This window comes from Crinia signifera, chromosome 7, assembly GCF_055691185.1.
Source record: "Crinia signifera chromosome 7, ASM5569118v1, whole genome shotgun sequence".
NCBI classification, from domain to species: Eukaryota; Metazoa; Chordata; class Amphibia; order Anura; family Myobatrachidae; genus Crinia; species Crinia signifera.
This window is the reverse complement of record NC_139223.1, coordinates 194,340,660-194,356,322: the sequence shown is the minus strand read 5'-3', so window position 1 is coordinate 194,356,322 and position 15,663 is coordinate 194,340,660. Positions and strand designations below refer to the sequence as shown.

The 15,663-nt window shown below is 44.7% G+C and overlaps 1 protein-coding gene across 4 annotated transcripts in view; it reads left to right on the top strand.

The window, feature by feature from the left end:
* The window catches only part of RAPGEF4 (Rap guanine nucleotide exchange factor 4), a 256,769-nt gene extending 247,738 nt beyond the window's left edge, over positions 1-9,031 (top strand). For all 4 annotated transcript variants that reach the window (XM_083154794.1, XM_083154793.1, XM_083154792.1 and 1 more), the window contains 2 exons: positions 4,143-4,197; positions 7,935-9,031. In XM_083154794.1, the coding sequence (XP_083010920.1) occupies positions 4,143-4,197; positions 7,935-8,062 (183 nt within the window). In that variant the 3' untranslated portion in view covers positions 8,063-9,031. The remainder of the gene's footprint in view (positions 1-4,142; positions 4,198-7,934) is intronic.
* The last annotated feature ends 6,632 nt before the right edge of the window (positions 9,032-15,663 follow it).

Genomic DNA, 15,663 nt, shown 5'->3' with positions numbered 1-15,663 from the left:
GCTCATCCACCCCTTGTCTCTTTGTATGTTGTTTGGTCGAGCAAAGTTGAGCATCGGCCCATCTGGCATTTGCCAGAAATGCGAGATAACAAGTGCAGCCCTGGTTACAGTACTTGAGATACTGTAATTGCCTACAGGCACCTCATACATTTTCTTAACTAACACAATTTATTAGACTTACTTCAGTCAGGCTTTCATTCCTAACACTACACTCAACTGAGATAGCACTGCCTAAAATAGTGAATGATCTGGTCACTGCTAAGTCTAAAGGCCATTACTCACGTCTTATTCTTCTAGATCCCTCTGCTGCCTTTGACACTGTTGACCACTCTCTTCTCATACAAACACTACAATCCCTCGGTCTTCTGGACACAGGCCTTTGCTTGGTTCTCATTCTATCTATCTATCTAATCACTCTTTTGTTGTTCGATTCTCTCTATCCACCTCCTCTTCTCTGTCAGTTGGTTCCTCAGGGCTCATTCTAAGGTCCTCTGCTTTTCTCAATCTATACCACATTTTTGGCAAACTAATCAGCTCTTTTGGATTCCAGTATTATCTCCACGTGGATGATACTCAAATCTACCTATATACTCCACAGACCTGTCACCATCTGTATTGGTCCTCGTCACTGAATGCCTTTTTGCTGTTACCAACCTGATATCTATATCACCGTTGAGAACTCAACTCAACAGTATTCCACAAGCTCGGTGCCTAGGTGTCATTCTTGACTCTGAACTGTTCTTTATTCCCCACATTCTATCTGTCTCAAGATCAGGTTACATGCAATGGAAACATATCCAAAATCTGACCATACCTTACAAAAGACAAATACACTAATCCATGCTCTCAACATCTACTGCAGGGATTATTGCAATATACTTCTTACTGGTCTTACCAGAACGAGACTAACCAGTACAATCTAGTCTGAATGTAGGTGCAAGGCATACATTGTCTGCAGATCTGCTTCATTAGCTATTTGTTACATGTATTCAATGAAATACTTTTATCTACATATGGCCATTAACCAGCAACATACATCTCTTTGCTAATCTCAATACACGTCCCAACCCCAACTCAAGATCTATGTCTCTCATCTACACTTGTTACTTGCTCTCATTCACGATTGTCAGAGCCTTCTAAAAAGAGAGGAGGTGGCCAATTAGAGCTCACCTCTTTTAAAGCGCCTCTACTGGAGAGGGTTCCTTTAGAACCCTTCCCGCCACTGACCTCATGGATGATGATCAGCAGGCTACGCATGTACTGAACCAGAGGCGTACCTAGATGTTTCAGGGCCCCATAGCAAAAGTTTGTAAGGGCCCCCTATTTAGGAACTGATTGTGATAAATGTATGTAAAACATATTACTGATACCCCTTTCCCACTGCAGCTCTTAAACGGTAATTTGCCGTTTTTTTTAGCCCTTTTAAACGGGTAGAGCTGCAGTGGGAATGCTCCAGGTTGCTTTACCCGTTTAACAAATACTGGTATTTGTTAAACGGGTAAAAAGCAGTGTTTTACCCATTTAAGACCCTTTTTTTGGCAGTGGGAAAGGGTCTTAAACGGTACAGACAGCGGGGGCACTGGGGATCCGGGCAGGTTCGTGCTCAGGAGGAGGAAGCGGGTCCATTAGGAGATTGTAATTTCATCGGCGGGGGTCCCTGCCGCAAATGGGAAGTAGCGGAGCCACTAATTAAATATGCACATATTTATTTAGTGACTCATTACATATGCGCATATGTAATAACCCGCTAATTACATATGTGCATATGTAATGATCTTGCCCACTAGTTCCCATTCGCGTCAGGGACCCCCGCCGATGAAATGACAATCTCCTAATGGACCCGCTTCCTCCTCCTGAGCACGGACCTGCCCGGATCCCCAGTGCCCCCCGCTGTCTGTGCACCAGCTGCAACCTCCTCCTGCATAAAACTCCAGCATGATGCTTTCATGCATCTGTGGGGGACCTGCCGACTAGGAACCCTGGCACGCTGCTGCCTAATGCACTGCCCCGCTGCCTGGATGAATTGCTGCCAGGTACCAGGGGAGGGGTAAATGGGAATGGTACAAAAACGGTAATTAACCGGTAATATACCATCTACAACATGCAGTGGGAAAGGGGTTTCAGGCTCAGACCCGTTTTAAAGTCCCATTTAACAATACCGGGTCTTTACCCATTTCTGCAGTGTGAAAGCAGCATTACACAGCAAAGATGGGCCCCTTTCAGCTCCGGGCCCCATAGCAGCTGCACCCCTTGCACCTATGGTAGTTACGCCCTTGTACTAAACAACCCAGGCTCATATATAAAAGTGCTTGTTCATTCCTGCAAATGTTAATTTCTTATTGTTGCAAATAGTGGCAATAAGAAAATCTAATTATCAAGTCTAGAACTCGATCATTAGTAAATAAGTCAGGCCCCTCTTGATTCTTTCACCTGTCATAAAATATATGCATATAAGTATGTTAAACATCAGTTATGGTGGCTGTAAAACACTCCACGTCTTCCATCATTGGGGTCTATGTAGAACCGAGGAACATTAGTCACTTAACAACCATGACACCAAGGAACCTGATATATCCTAAGTGAATTTGAGAATATTTATAACAATATGAGGTCATGGCATAGGCTTTACACTGACAATCTGATGCTGGTCTGTTCCCTGTCCCAACGCAAGACTCCATGTCATTGGTGGGGGGCTATAAATAGCCGTCAGATACAGGCAGCTGCTGGAGATTGTAACAAGTAGTTATATAATATGTTATTATAATTAGATGTGTGAGGAGATTAGAACAGAATGACACTGGAAACTTGCAAGTGAGGAAAACTTAATTGAAAGATTCTATCCTCTTAGCACTCAAGGTTCAGGGCACAATAAACTTGCTTGGACCATGGAATTTCTGTAGAAGAGAAATTAGCACACCAACCAGTCTCTAATACTCCTTTCACACCTACAAGCTGGGTCGCACCCGGGATTTTTGTGCCACCCAACCTGTGACCCCTTTCACACCGGCGTCCCCACCCGGCATAATGCTGGGAGGGTGACATCACCGAAGGTGGGTCCTGAGCCCAGAGGGGGGTACTACTTAACGGGGCCAGACTTGCTGGTCCGACCCCCCCTCCCCCATACCTTCCCCCTCTATCCCTCCTGAAAAAAAAACATTTTAAAGTCGAGGGGGAAGTGTTATCCCCCTCACACACACACACCTCAGCAGCAGCACACACCTACAGCATGTGCTGTGCTGACTACAGGCTCAGCACAAGTGTATCACTGACAGTGTGAGAGCTTATGCTGAGCCAACTGTCAGCACAGCACATGCTGTAGGTGTATGCTGCTGCTGAGGTGGGGGTGGGCAATAACACTTCTCCTTCGACTTTAGAGTGTTTTTTTAACCCACCTTAAACATTTTGGGGGCGTGGCCTAATCACAGGAGGTGGCCACGCCTTCCACAATTAGGCCACGCCCCAACATTTTTACCGGGGCCTGGCATACCTCTCGGCGGCCCTGCCTGAGCCAGTGGTGGGAGATAAAAGCATCTCCCAGCACCCGCTATTGCATTGCAGTGAACGGTTGCCAGGTCGCATCGAGACGACCATCAAATGATGTGAAAAGTGGTCGCTCATGCAGTAGTGGTCTAGACCACGCTTACATATGAGCGAAGAAAAACAGGGATATGGGCGGGCAGCTGACATCCGTCAGCTGTCCACCCCACGCACGTCACAACCGCATTTCCATACGCACGCACTGCGTTTTCATGTAAAGCGCAACTGAATATGCTGCGCTATATAAGAAACTGTTAATGAATAAACAAATATGGTAATGACCCTGATCAGGCCGCAACGCCCCTCTGCACCCCCTGCTCGGAAGGCCAGGAGCGAGCACTCGGCAACCGGACTTGTCGCTGTGTTCGCTCGCTCCCTGCGTACAGACATGCACATAAATGGTTCTGCACATGTGTATACGCACAACATCGGTACACTGCCCGAATTTGCATCTGAATAAGGGCCATGGTGTATACAGTATATAGAAAATGTTTAAGATCTTCTTTCCCTCATGCATTTTTCAGATATATTGCTTTACTGTCACTATTTAAAGAATGTTTGTGTGCACATTACTTGATACGTTAATGAAGATTTTTGTTTTCCAGCGCATGATTGCAAACACTGTGAGAACAATGAGATACTGTCGGAGCGTGCCCTTCAGTAAGTTGTGTCTTCTATCAGAGCCATTATGTGTGATTGTAGAATAAGAGGTGCCATTATATGACATCATTTAAATATTTATCGTAATGGCTTTATAATCTCCGCTATTCCCACTGCCGGTTTGTGTCTGTCGGTATCCTAATTAGCATGATGCGGTAAAGTGATTCTGTGATTGTCTAATGACTGGCCGGATAAATGCAACACTGAATGTAAATGATGAAAACACAACTGCAACAAATAAGATTTCGAGAAGTTTAGAAAGTGAAACCTGTAAATAAAGATACAGATTATGGGAGCCGACTTTCTCGGCTCCTGATTGGCCGCTAGGCGGCCAATAGAATCAGTCTGAGGAGAGGCGCGGAAGATGAAAATCTCTGCGTCTCTTCAGTCCGTGAGCGGGTACCAGCCGGGAGCAGCGCGTCTGGAGCTGAAGATGCCGGGGTCGTTGCCGGGAACCAGGTGAGTAGGATTTCCTTCCTCAGGTACCCCTTTGGATTACTACGGATCCAGGACCCCGGAATCTTCAGCCCAGGAGCCCCGGACCCCAGACCAAGGCCCCGGAACCAGGACCAAGGCCCCGGAACCGGACTCTTCAGCCCTGGAGCCCCGGACCCCGGACCAGCCCCGGAACCAGGACCAAGGCCCCGGAACCGGACTCTTCAGCCCTGGAGCCAGGACCCCGGATCCAGGGACCGACCCACGGGCTCAAGGTAGGTATGTATCAGTATGTGTGGGCTGTGGATGTATTAAACGTTTATTTTTCTGGGTGTCAGTGTGTGTTTTATTTAACTATTTCTTGTACTGTGGAACTAAAAGTGCCAGCAGGCCCTTTAATGCCCCGCATGCTGGGACTTGTGGTTCTCCAAGTCCCAGCATGCGGGGTAGGCTTGCTGGGACTCATAGTTCTACAGTATAAGACAATAGTTTTTATTCTTTTTTTACACTTTTCATCAGCCTGATGCCCACCGCCCAGGGGCATCGGGGACAGCCCCGGACTTTCAGCATGGGCTGGTAAGTCCTGGAGGGGGACCCCTTCTTTGGGGGGGTCCCCACTTCCCCAGGACCCGTGCCCATGCTGACCAGCCAGGGGGATAATGCTATGGCCGCGGGACCTTATATAATAAGTGTCCCCCAGCTGTGGCATTACCCTGCTGGCTGGTTGGGTCTGGTGCTGGTTCTTGAAATGCGGGGCACCCCTACTCATTTTGTCCCCCTATTTTGGGAACCAGCGCCGGACCTTGAGCCTGGTGCTGGTTTCATTAAATCAAGGGGACCCCTGTTTGTCGGGGACCGTGATTTTATGTCACCAGCACCGGCTCAATGAGCCCGGGGCTGGTTATGCTCTCGCGGGGTGACCTCGCGCAGTTTTTTTTTTTTTTTAAATTGCGATTTCCTGCAAATGTGCGATTTTCAGACCTGAAAATCGCACATTTTCAGGACTAAAGAAATCGCATCAAATCGCACCTATTCGCACTATTTGGGCCGTTTTTCGCATCTCATTAAATATGCGAAAAACGGCCCAATCTTGCGATTTTCAAAAGTGCGATTAGGTGCCGTAAAAATCATGCGGTTTTTACCGCTACACATAGAATGTCACCCTATATATCATTTTATGTATACGCTTTTGTTAGACTAATGAAATTATATGCATGTACTACGTACTAGGGTGGCCAATTCCGGGATCAGCCCCAAAATGTAGGTGATTTCAATCCCGGGATTCAATACTCTAATCCCGGGATTTTGGTCTTAGACTGCGCATGCTCAGTCTAATGCCGAGCAGCGTCTGAGCACTCTCTCAGACGCTGCCCGGCTGTTCCCGACCTGGCGTGCGGCCTGCGCAGAGTGATTCGGTCACTGGTCACGCTGTGCAGGCCGCAGCGCTGCACCACTGACGTCGGAACCCACCTCATCCAGCCGCCTGCCTTCTCGCCGAAGCCACCTGCCCCCGTCCTGATGCCCCCTGCTTCCCCCGCTCCCGAAAAGTAAGTGAGTGTGGCCGTGGAACCTGCTCGCCGCCAGGCCACCCACAGCTGCACACGTCATACCCGCCACCTGCCTCCGCACCGCTGCAACCTGCCCCCCTCCACCGCTCCCCAAAAGTCAATCAGTGTGGGGCACAGGGGCAATTTTCTTTTAGGTATGCCAATCCCGGGATTCCCGGGATTGAGCATTTTTCAATCCCGATTCCCGGGATTGAAAAAATGCCCCGGGATTGGCATCCCTACTACGTACATAGGTTTAATTAATTAGCGAAGGTTGCTCTAGACTTAGGAGAACATTCATTGTTTGTTTTTTTATTAATAGCCCCAAAAAGTTATTTGTAAATAATTACGATTAATTTCTTTGCTGCCTTACTGCTAAAATGCAGTACTTACAAATGCTGTGCTTTATATATATATATATACATTATCCAATAATAATGAATTGGAAACTAAAATAGCATTCCATTTTCCCTTCAATTATGATTTATCAGGGCATCAAAATTGCACAGTAAAAACGTGCTCCATATGCCTCACGTACTAGGTGCAACTTGCTGACTCGCGTGTGGTATGTGCCTCTGACAGTGGGGATCCCGACAGTCAGTATCCCGACTTCAGGATCCCGACTGCCGGTGCTCCAACAGGCGGGCGAGCACAAAGAAGCCCCTTGCGTGCTCGCTGCGCTTGCCACGCTGTAAGTCCAGTGGCTCGCTACTCTCGCCACAAGTTCTATTCTCCCTCTATGGGGGTCGTAGACCCCCACAAGGGAGAATAGCCCCTGTGAGTCGGGATCCCCACTGTCGGAGCGTCAACCGGCACCCAGACTGAACATTAGAACAGTCTAATATAGAGCAGCCTCATGTGATTTTAGGTAATTGTACCCCATTGTCCTTTGGAACCCTACATTCTACTCCATATTCCCAGTGAAGTGTACGGCCAATCCGCCTCTGGTCATACCCCACATCAGTAACTCAAAATCCTTCTAGAAATCTGCAGTATGAAAGTATATTATGGGTGGTTCTGAACTGGGTGCTGCTATGTACGAATTTGCTTTTGGCCTAGACATGCTAATTAAGGTATATTCCTTGAGAAGGCCCCATTCGGACACAAGTTCCAGCGTATGCGCAAAGTACCAAACCTCAGTACATTGGGCCTTATTCTAGTTCACTCTTTCTGACAAAATCCTTCTTAGATGGACAAAACCATGTACACTGCAGGTGGGGCAGATGTTACGTGTGCAGAGAGAATTAAATTTGGGTGGGGTTTTACTTCAAAGTGAGATCTATATTGCAGTGTAAAAATAAAGCAGACAGTATTTACCCTGCACAGAAACAAAATAACTCACCCAAATCTCATTCTCTCTGCACAATTAACATCTGCCCCCCTGCAGTGCACATGGTTTTGTCCATCTAAGAAGGATTTTGTCAGAAAGAGTGAACTAGAATAAGGCCCATTGTACATCAGGACCCCATGGTGCACTGAGACACTATTTATGATGTGCACTTCACTGCTCTGCTGATGTCTATGGTGACTCAAAAATATCAGAAAACCCTGACTAAATTCATTTAAAAAATGGTGGCAGGATAGGCATTTTAAATTATAATTACAGGCTGCTTACCTGTAGCTGTCTTTGTCAGCTACATGTCATAATTTATTTTAAATTACAATGTTTTATAATTCATTGTTATTGCGGTAACTTACCTCTATGTACTTTAGGTAGTAGTACACTAAAAACTTAATAAATCTCTTTATTTCCAGGTCCAGAAGCATCTCTTGTTAGCAAAAACCACCAGGACATACGGAATTATGTGCGGCAGTTTAACGTGATTGACAACCAGAGAACGCTATCCCAGATGTCGCACCGCCTAGAACCAAGGCGCACTTGAACTGAGGGGAGCGTGGGAAGGGGTGGGGCAAAGATTTCAGGATGCTCTTATTGGTGGAAAGTACTGTGGCAAATAATATGAAGGGATTTCATTTGTTTGATACCTTTTTATTTATTGAGGTTTTATATATTTCCTTCAAATGTATGTGCCACAGACTGTCCACGTTATATGTGAATAATGTAAATTGTTAATGTAGTGATTGAAATCAGACACAAAGAAATAATGTTTGGATGTTATACAGTTGCTGTAAAATTATACTTTAATGGCAGTCAAAACGTTGTAAATAGAGAACTCTTTTATTTAAGATAAATAATATCCAGTTACAGTCATCATATGTTTAAAGGGAAGTATTTTGAAATTTATGAATTTTGAGTGGTTTCACAAAACACTAGTATTCTCTATGCTGAGATGTACATCATACACAACAGCATTTACTGTACCTGGCATCTGAAATTTTCCATTGAGGTACAAGCACCCGTCAGTCAGAAGCTGTGACCAGTGCTGTGTGGGCGTGGCCAGTGCTGTCTGGGTGTTTACACCCATACACTATCAGCCCATTGTCTCTCTAAATATGTCAAAGTAGAATAACTGATCATTTTCTGAGGAAAAAATAAATAAAATGTGAATGCTTTATGTCTGCGCTTGGCAGCTGGTTATCTTCCTGCTGTCCCGATGGTGGGCCTCTGTTTATGTGTGGACCTGGGCTGTAGTTACATCCTTACTAACCATGGCAGCTATAGAGGAGGGGCTGCAGCACAGTTCAAAATTCAAATAGGGTAGCTCCACCAACTGCTATTACAAATCGTATGGAAAAAAACAGTATATTATCCCCGGTTCTGCGCTTCTTAAGGCTGCCACCAAAGTTATAAATAAGGAGAATTCCCAACTCCTGGATACAGAATTATACAAACAAGGTATATAACTCTCAACGGCGCAAAAAGGTGAGTGAAGTAATTAGATCCATTAGATCCTCAAATTCAATCAGGATACCCCCAGCGAGTAGGGTGATTCGATGTATGTGGAAACAAAAAGGCTTATAATAGTGAAGCCAGTTTTTAATTACATACACAGAAAACACATAGTACAATACAATAAAATATTTAAAAACATTTAAACATTTAAAAACAATGTTGTATCCTGTCTCCCGGAATCCATTGTTTTTAAATATTTTATTGTATTGTACTATGTGTTTTCTGTGTATGTAATTAAAAACTGGCTTCACTATTATAAGCCTTTTTGTTTCCACATACATCGAATCACCCTACTCGCTGGGGGCATCCTGATTGAATTTGAGGATCTAATGGATCTAATTACTTCACTCACCTTTTGGCGCCGTTGAGAGTTATATACCTTGTTTGTATATTGCTATTACAAATCGACTCACTGGCAGTTGGTGTGGCACCCTAATTAGAATTTTGAAACATGCTCTGGAGCCGCCACTACCATTACGTTCTACGTTTTACCATTAATCTAGAGACAGGGGTGTGGCTGAACCATGCTAGGGGTGTGTCTGTCTTATCATGGGTGGGGCCTTGCCGCACCAGTGACGTATGAAGGTGTGTAAACATTGGAACGATGTCACACAATGGAATGGCTTTAATGAAGGATGGAATGACCATGTTCCATCCTTTATTATCATACTACAGGGTGCTAGTTGTATACTGCACATCAAACCAAGCATCTCCGGCGCAATCCTCAATACACACTGTACAATGTGGGCAATCAACGTATTCATCAATTGCCACATTATGTCGACATTGCTCCAGGGTGTACCCAGCTTTATACTGATGGCTTCATTTGTGTATAATTCACACAAATTATCATTATGAGTAGCTTCAATTAAAATATTATAACAGATTAATTTAGGAATAGGGCTCCGGCTGCTCGATCAAACACCTTCCCCCCCTCCCCTCTTCCCCAAATTAGCCCCCAGGCTTCCTGGTTACAGCCACAGCCCTGCCTATTACACATGGCATATTACTCTGCCTCGTCAGCTCTGTCACAGAGCAGTGTCACTACCCTAGACAGCTCACTCCTCGTGAAATGGCGGTGGACAAAACCATGCTGCACTGTAGGTGAGGCAGATGTAACATGTGCAGAGGAAGTTACATTTGGGTAGGGTGTGTTCAAATTGAAATCTAAATTGCGGTGTAAGAATACAGCAGTCAGTATTTACTCTGTACAGAAATAAAATAACTCCCCCAAATCTAACTCTCTCTGCACATGTTACATCTGCCCCACCTGCAGTGCATATGATTTTGTTCATTAAAGGAGTTTGCTTTTGCAAACCAACCAGAATCACCCCAATCTCTCAGTAGCATATTTCCCGTTTCCTCTCGTGCACTTCTTTTATAGTTTAACAGCCACTGCTGGGAAATCTAGCCGGCCCATAGTCAAATTGTCTAATCAATTACAACTGGCCTGTTCTCAGATAAATGTCAGCAGTGCAACGTTTTGCAGGTGTGTTGCATCATTACCATAAAATGTGATATTTCTAGTTGTATTAACAAAGCAGCCCGCAGCCTAGCAGGAATGAACTTCTGAGAGCTTTAGTAACCCATCCATTTCCTGTATTCTTACACAATAATTCAACCGCCTACTAGGAAGCTGTGTAAACAAATATTCTCCCATAAATTCTCCCATCACCAAAGGACATGCAATAAATTCTGCCAGCTTCATATCATCTTGTAGGAAGAGGTGCAGCGTTTCTCAGGGTGTTATGTAACTTTGGAAACTTTACTGATTGACATTATCATTATACAGTACAAAGAGGAAATCAGCACACAGACATTCTCTGACATTGTTGTACATTGTTCTTTCTTGCTTAGTAAAAGTCCATAGACAAGCTATAGCCCTTTTCTACTGGCGCAATAACCTGGGTTATTGCTAGGCCTACCTGGGTTGTGGTGCGATGTAAAAGGGTCATCAAAAAATAACCCGGGTCTCTGTGCAATATGAAAGCGCCATTTGGTCCAGAAACCCAGTATTCCGACCCTGGATAAAAGAGTGATTTTACCCGGGTCAGACCTGGGTTGCTGGGAAGTGTAAACTGGTAACCCGGGTCGAGCGATCTGGGTCCCATTTACACTATAGGGAGGATGCAGCATCAGTTCCAAGCGCTGCCTCCTCTCCCACCCTTAGGTGATGCGCCGCCGCTTCGCTCAACCCGTGAGATGCCAGCGACCCGGCTTATTGCCTTGAGGACAAAACATATTTTAATGTAAATAGCAATAATGCACATTTTCTGCATGCAAGGAAAGCAATGGCTACTATTGCATGTAGCAAATACTTGGCAAAAGTACTTTAACATTGCAGTTTGTCATTTCGCTTGGATGTGTCCCACACTGGATTTGTCTGCAACATGGTTTTTTCAGGGTGCAAAACTGCTCCATCGCGCTGGATTTTGTCCTTTAACACTGAATGAAATTAATTTATTCCTACATACAATCAGGATACATTGTACTATCAACAGGCTGCATTCGGATGCTGCATGCAGGGCCGGCAACAAGTGGGAACTGCCAGGACTGTAGTCCATGGTCCAGACAGAAGGGGACTCAGGACTAGAGTCTGTCAAGCAAAATTTGTCATATAAAAAGTTCACATTTCCCTTGATGTTGAGGTAGAGTAGTACGGACGGTGCTGTGGACACCAGAAGCATTGTTTAAAGTGGTCAAGGAGAGGTGGTGGAACTCACGTGAGTACCAAGAGGGGTGGGCAGCAGGTGGAAGAGAAACATGGAGCCACCAGGTACTTAGGAAGGGGGATTGTGGATGTGGCTGCATCTTCTATTGACGTGGGCGGTGTTATTGTTGGAATTACGGTGTAGGGTCATATTCGAGGTAAAACTAGTTCCACCAACTATTACAGGTGGTGGAACTTGGTTCCACCCCATTCCCACCCCACTTTAACCACTGACCGGAGGTCTCGTCTCATATAAACATTCAATCCCAAAGTAATTATTTGTTAATCAGATACAGGTAACCTTTGTCTATAAATAACCAAACAAAGCACAACAGGCACAAATAGTATTTTTGCATCATATACAGCGGTAAATGTAATAGTGCAGAGAATATGGAGGTGCGATAGTTTGATGGTTTTGCCGCGTAAATGATTGCTGCTTTAAAAGTACGACCATAGACAAACTTCTGCACTTTCGTATTCTCAGACCCTCTTACATTTACCCCACTGTGTTTACTGGGCATTACAACTGGATTCCTATGTGTTAATTGCATCATGTGTTTCTATTTTTTCTTTGTTTGTTAGCACAAGTATCATACTGAGTGTTTGTCCATACCCATCCAATTACGTGGCCCAATCCCTAGGAAACAGGGTTCGGTATCCTTGTATAATCCCGTCTTGCTAAGCATCATGGGAAATGTAGCAGCTAGAGTAGATTATACAAGACGACCAGCTCTGATGTAGATGATCTTACCCTCATCATGCGCTTTATTTATTTCATTTTTATTACAATATTTATTCACTTCTGTGCTGAACTTTGTGCCAAATTGGTTTACTCTTTATTATACTGGTGTGTAACTGATGAATGTCATCAATGTTTATTTCTGTGTATATAGAATGATTATAAAGTTTGTGTGTGTGTGTGTGTGTGTGTGTACATACATAATACAACGTATAACGGACACATGCATTATATACTTATTTTCTTGTCCTAGAGTTCAAAAAAAGAATTTTATTATTTTTTTCTTGTAAAGCTAAAATGTTCAGATTAAATTGTGATTTAAATCCAATTCATTCTCTTGTGTTTTTTTTTTTAAATTATGATCCCATACTTATTTATCATGGCTTTTACACCTTATTATACTGTATTATATATACTGGTATTGATGCTATGAATGAAATGAATATGATGATGCTTCATCCACAGTCACTTGGATAATCGGCAATTAAATAAATATTCAAGGGATATTACCAGATATATCAGCCTGATCCATATAGTTATTGAAATATTTGCTTAATTCTGATTGTAGCACTAGACCTATTTAATTAAGAAATGCAGGGCCGGCGCCACCACTAGGCAAACCTAGGCATTTGCCTAGGGCGCCGGCCACTGGAGGGCGGAAAATGCCGCCCGGGTACCTGTCCTACCGGCGCTGTCTATTTCAATCTGGCGGCGGAGGCAGCGGGGGTCCCTGCAGTCTATTACAAATTACGAGCGCTATCCGCCGGGCTATGCGGAAGCGCTTCTAGTGTGAAAACTCTGGCAGCACGGCGCACGCTGATCTCAGCCAATCAGCGTGCTGCCAGAGTTTTCACACTAGAAGCGCTTCCGCATAGCCCGGCGGATAGCGCTCGTGATTTTTAATAGACTGCAGGGACCCCCGCTGCCTCCGCCGCCAGATTGAAATAGACAGCGCCGGTAGGACAGGTACCACCCCACACCTCACACACACCACCCACCCCCCACCCCCCCGGCACCGGGGCGCCCCCAGCCCGACTCGCCTGGGGCGCTCCGGTGCCTTGCACCGGCCCTGAAGAAATGTTTGACAAGTCTTGTCAGTCTGTAACCAAGGTTATTGATGCCAGTCATACTCTAGGATTCACATTGGTTTGCTATAATATTAAGTGAATGAAATGGGTCAGGTTGGTTAGAAATATACGGGTGAAATATAATAGGATGAGAGAATCAGAAAGTGAGAGATTTGGTAAGAAATCTCCAGGTTTTTTTTTTTAAAGCGGCAATCATTTACACTGCAAAACCAGTTCGATTTTGATGTGTAAATGATTGCCGCTTTAAAAAAACCTGGAGATTTCTTACCAAATCTCTCACTTTCTGAATCTCTCATCCTAATAAATTTCACAAATTTCTGAGACACTGCAGTTGAACTTGAGACTGGGGTTCCTAGGGAGATAACTAATTTACTCCTGGTCCATGTTACAAAAAGAGCATGATACATGTATGTGCTGTATGTGAACAGTAAAAGCAAATTCACTGTCTAATGGACAAAACCATGTGCACTGCAGGTGGGGCAGATGTAACATGTGCAGAGAGAGTTAGATTTTGGAGGGGTTTGTCCTTCAAACTGATATCGAAATTGCAGTGTAAAAATAAAGCAGCCAGTGTTTACTCTACACAGAAACACAATAACTAACCCAAATGTAACTCTCTCTGCATGTTACATCTGCCCCACCTGCAGTGCAGCATGGGTTTGTCTATTAAAGAGAGAATTTGCTTTTGTGAGTGAACCAGAATCAGGCCCTATGTACAAAATCATGGTTCAAGACACATAGGAGTTCAGGTTGGCTCGGTAAGCTGCGATGATGGAAAAAATAAAAGATTGGGGACTCGCACTAGTATAGACACGTGTTTGTTATATTGGTTTTGTCATATATGAGGGAAGTCAAAACTGGCCTTTGGAGACTTGCTCCTTGTTGGTCACTTATTTCACATGTGGGTCAATCACCCCGTATGTGTTTTTTATGTGACGGACAGTGGTACACCCCCGAGTTATACCTGATTACATTTAACCAAAACAAGAGAAAAAAGAAACTCGGGTGGGGTGCACGCTAGACTCCCTCAAAGTAGTATGTCTAAAGGGATCATCCTTCTACACTATCCCTCTGGGACCCTGTATGGGCACAGGGCTCTCTCACCCCTCGTCCTATACAACAAGCAAGACGAGTGGGCAGCAGAAGTTCTGTGGACATAGAAATCCCAACTTTTCTAAATAAAATAAGAATAGAAACAGTGGAGATATTATGGTGACCCATGATTAAATCCTTAACACTAATCGATGAGTGAAAGCAACCAACACTGGCACACGACCTAGTGTAAGGAAATATGAAGGTCACTTTTATCTCAGAATTTCTCTGATCACTATGAGTCTTATTATCTATACCTAACCCAGCAGGTTATTGATAAATATTCGCAACTAAGGCACACATACGGAAATATCTATATTTCTTTGCCCTGTCTTTCCTTCTTTCCCCTTTATTTTCCCCTCCCTCCTCCCTGTTGGCAGTAATGTGTGGGACCATAGACAACTAATCAATTAACTTAATATGTTTTTGCAGTAAGACATACTACTTTGAGGGAGTCTAGCGTGCACCCCACCCGAGTTTCTTTTTTTTCTCTTGTTTTGGTTAAATGATCGCAACTTACCAAGCGCCTGAGACGCTGCTCGCCGCCCATCGGAACACCTGCGACACTGCCGATTTCCCTCGTTAACATGCGAGGGGATATGCAACAAAAACACTTCCCCTTACATGTCTCCGCTGCAGGAGAAATCATTCGATGGTCGCTGAAACTGACTTTTATTTGTGAGGGCCGGAAAGAAGACGAGGCGGGTGACTGGCGTCCTGTGGTGTCAGCCGCCCCCCCCCCCCCCCTCCGGCAGGCATCGGGCCACCTGCAAACCCATGGGCAATTCCTGTCCCCGCCGCTGTCCACCCCCAGTCCGCCCAGATTCTTGCAAAAACATCGGGAGGGGGCCAAACTCACATTATTGGGAGTAGATCAGAATCACCCCATAGCTAGGACTGGATATGTTGAGAAGATACATACATTAGCAACGGTTCTAGAGCAGACAAATCCAACCAAGTACATTGACCATTGTGCCAGTAACCTACTTTATTTGTACATT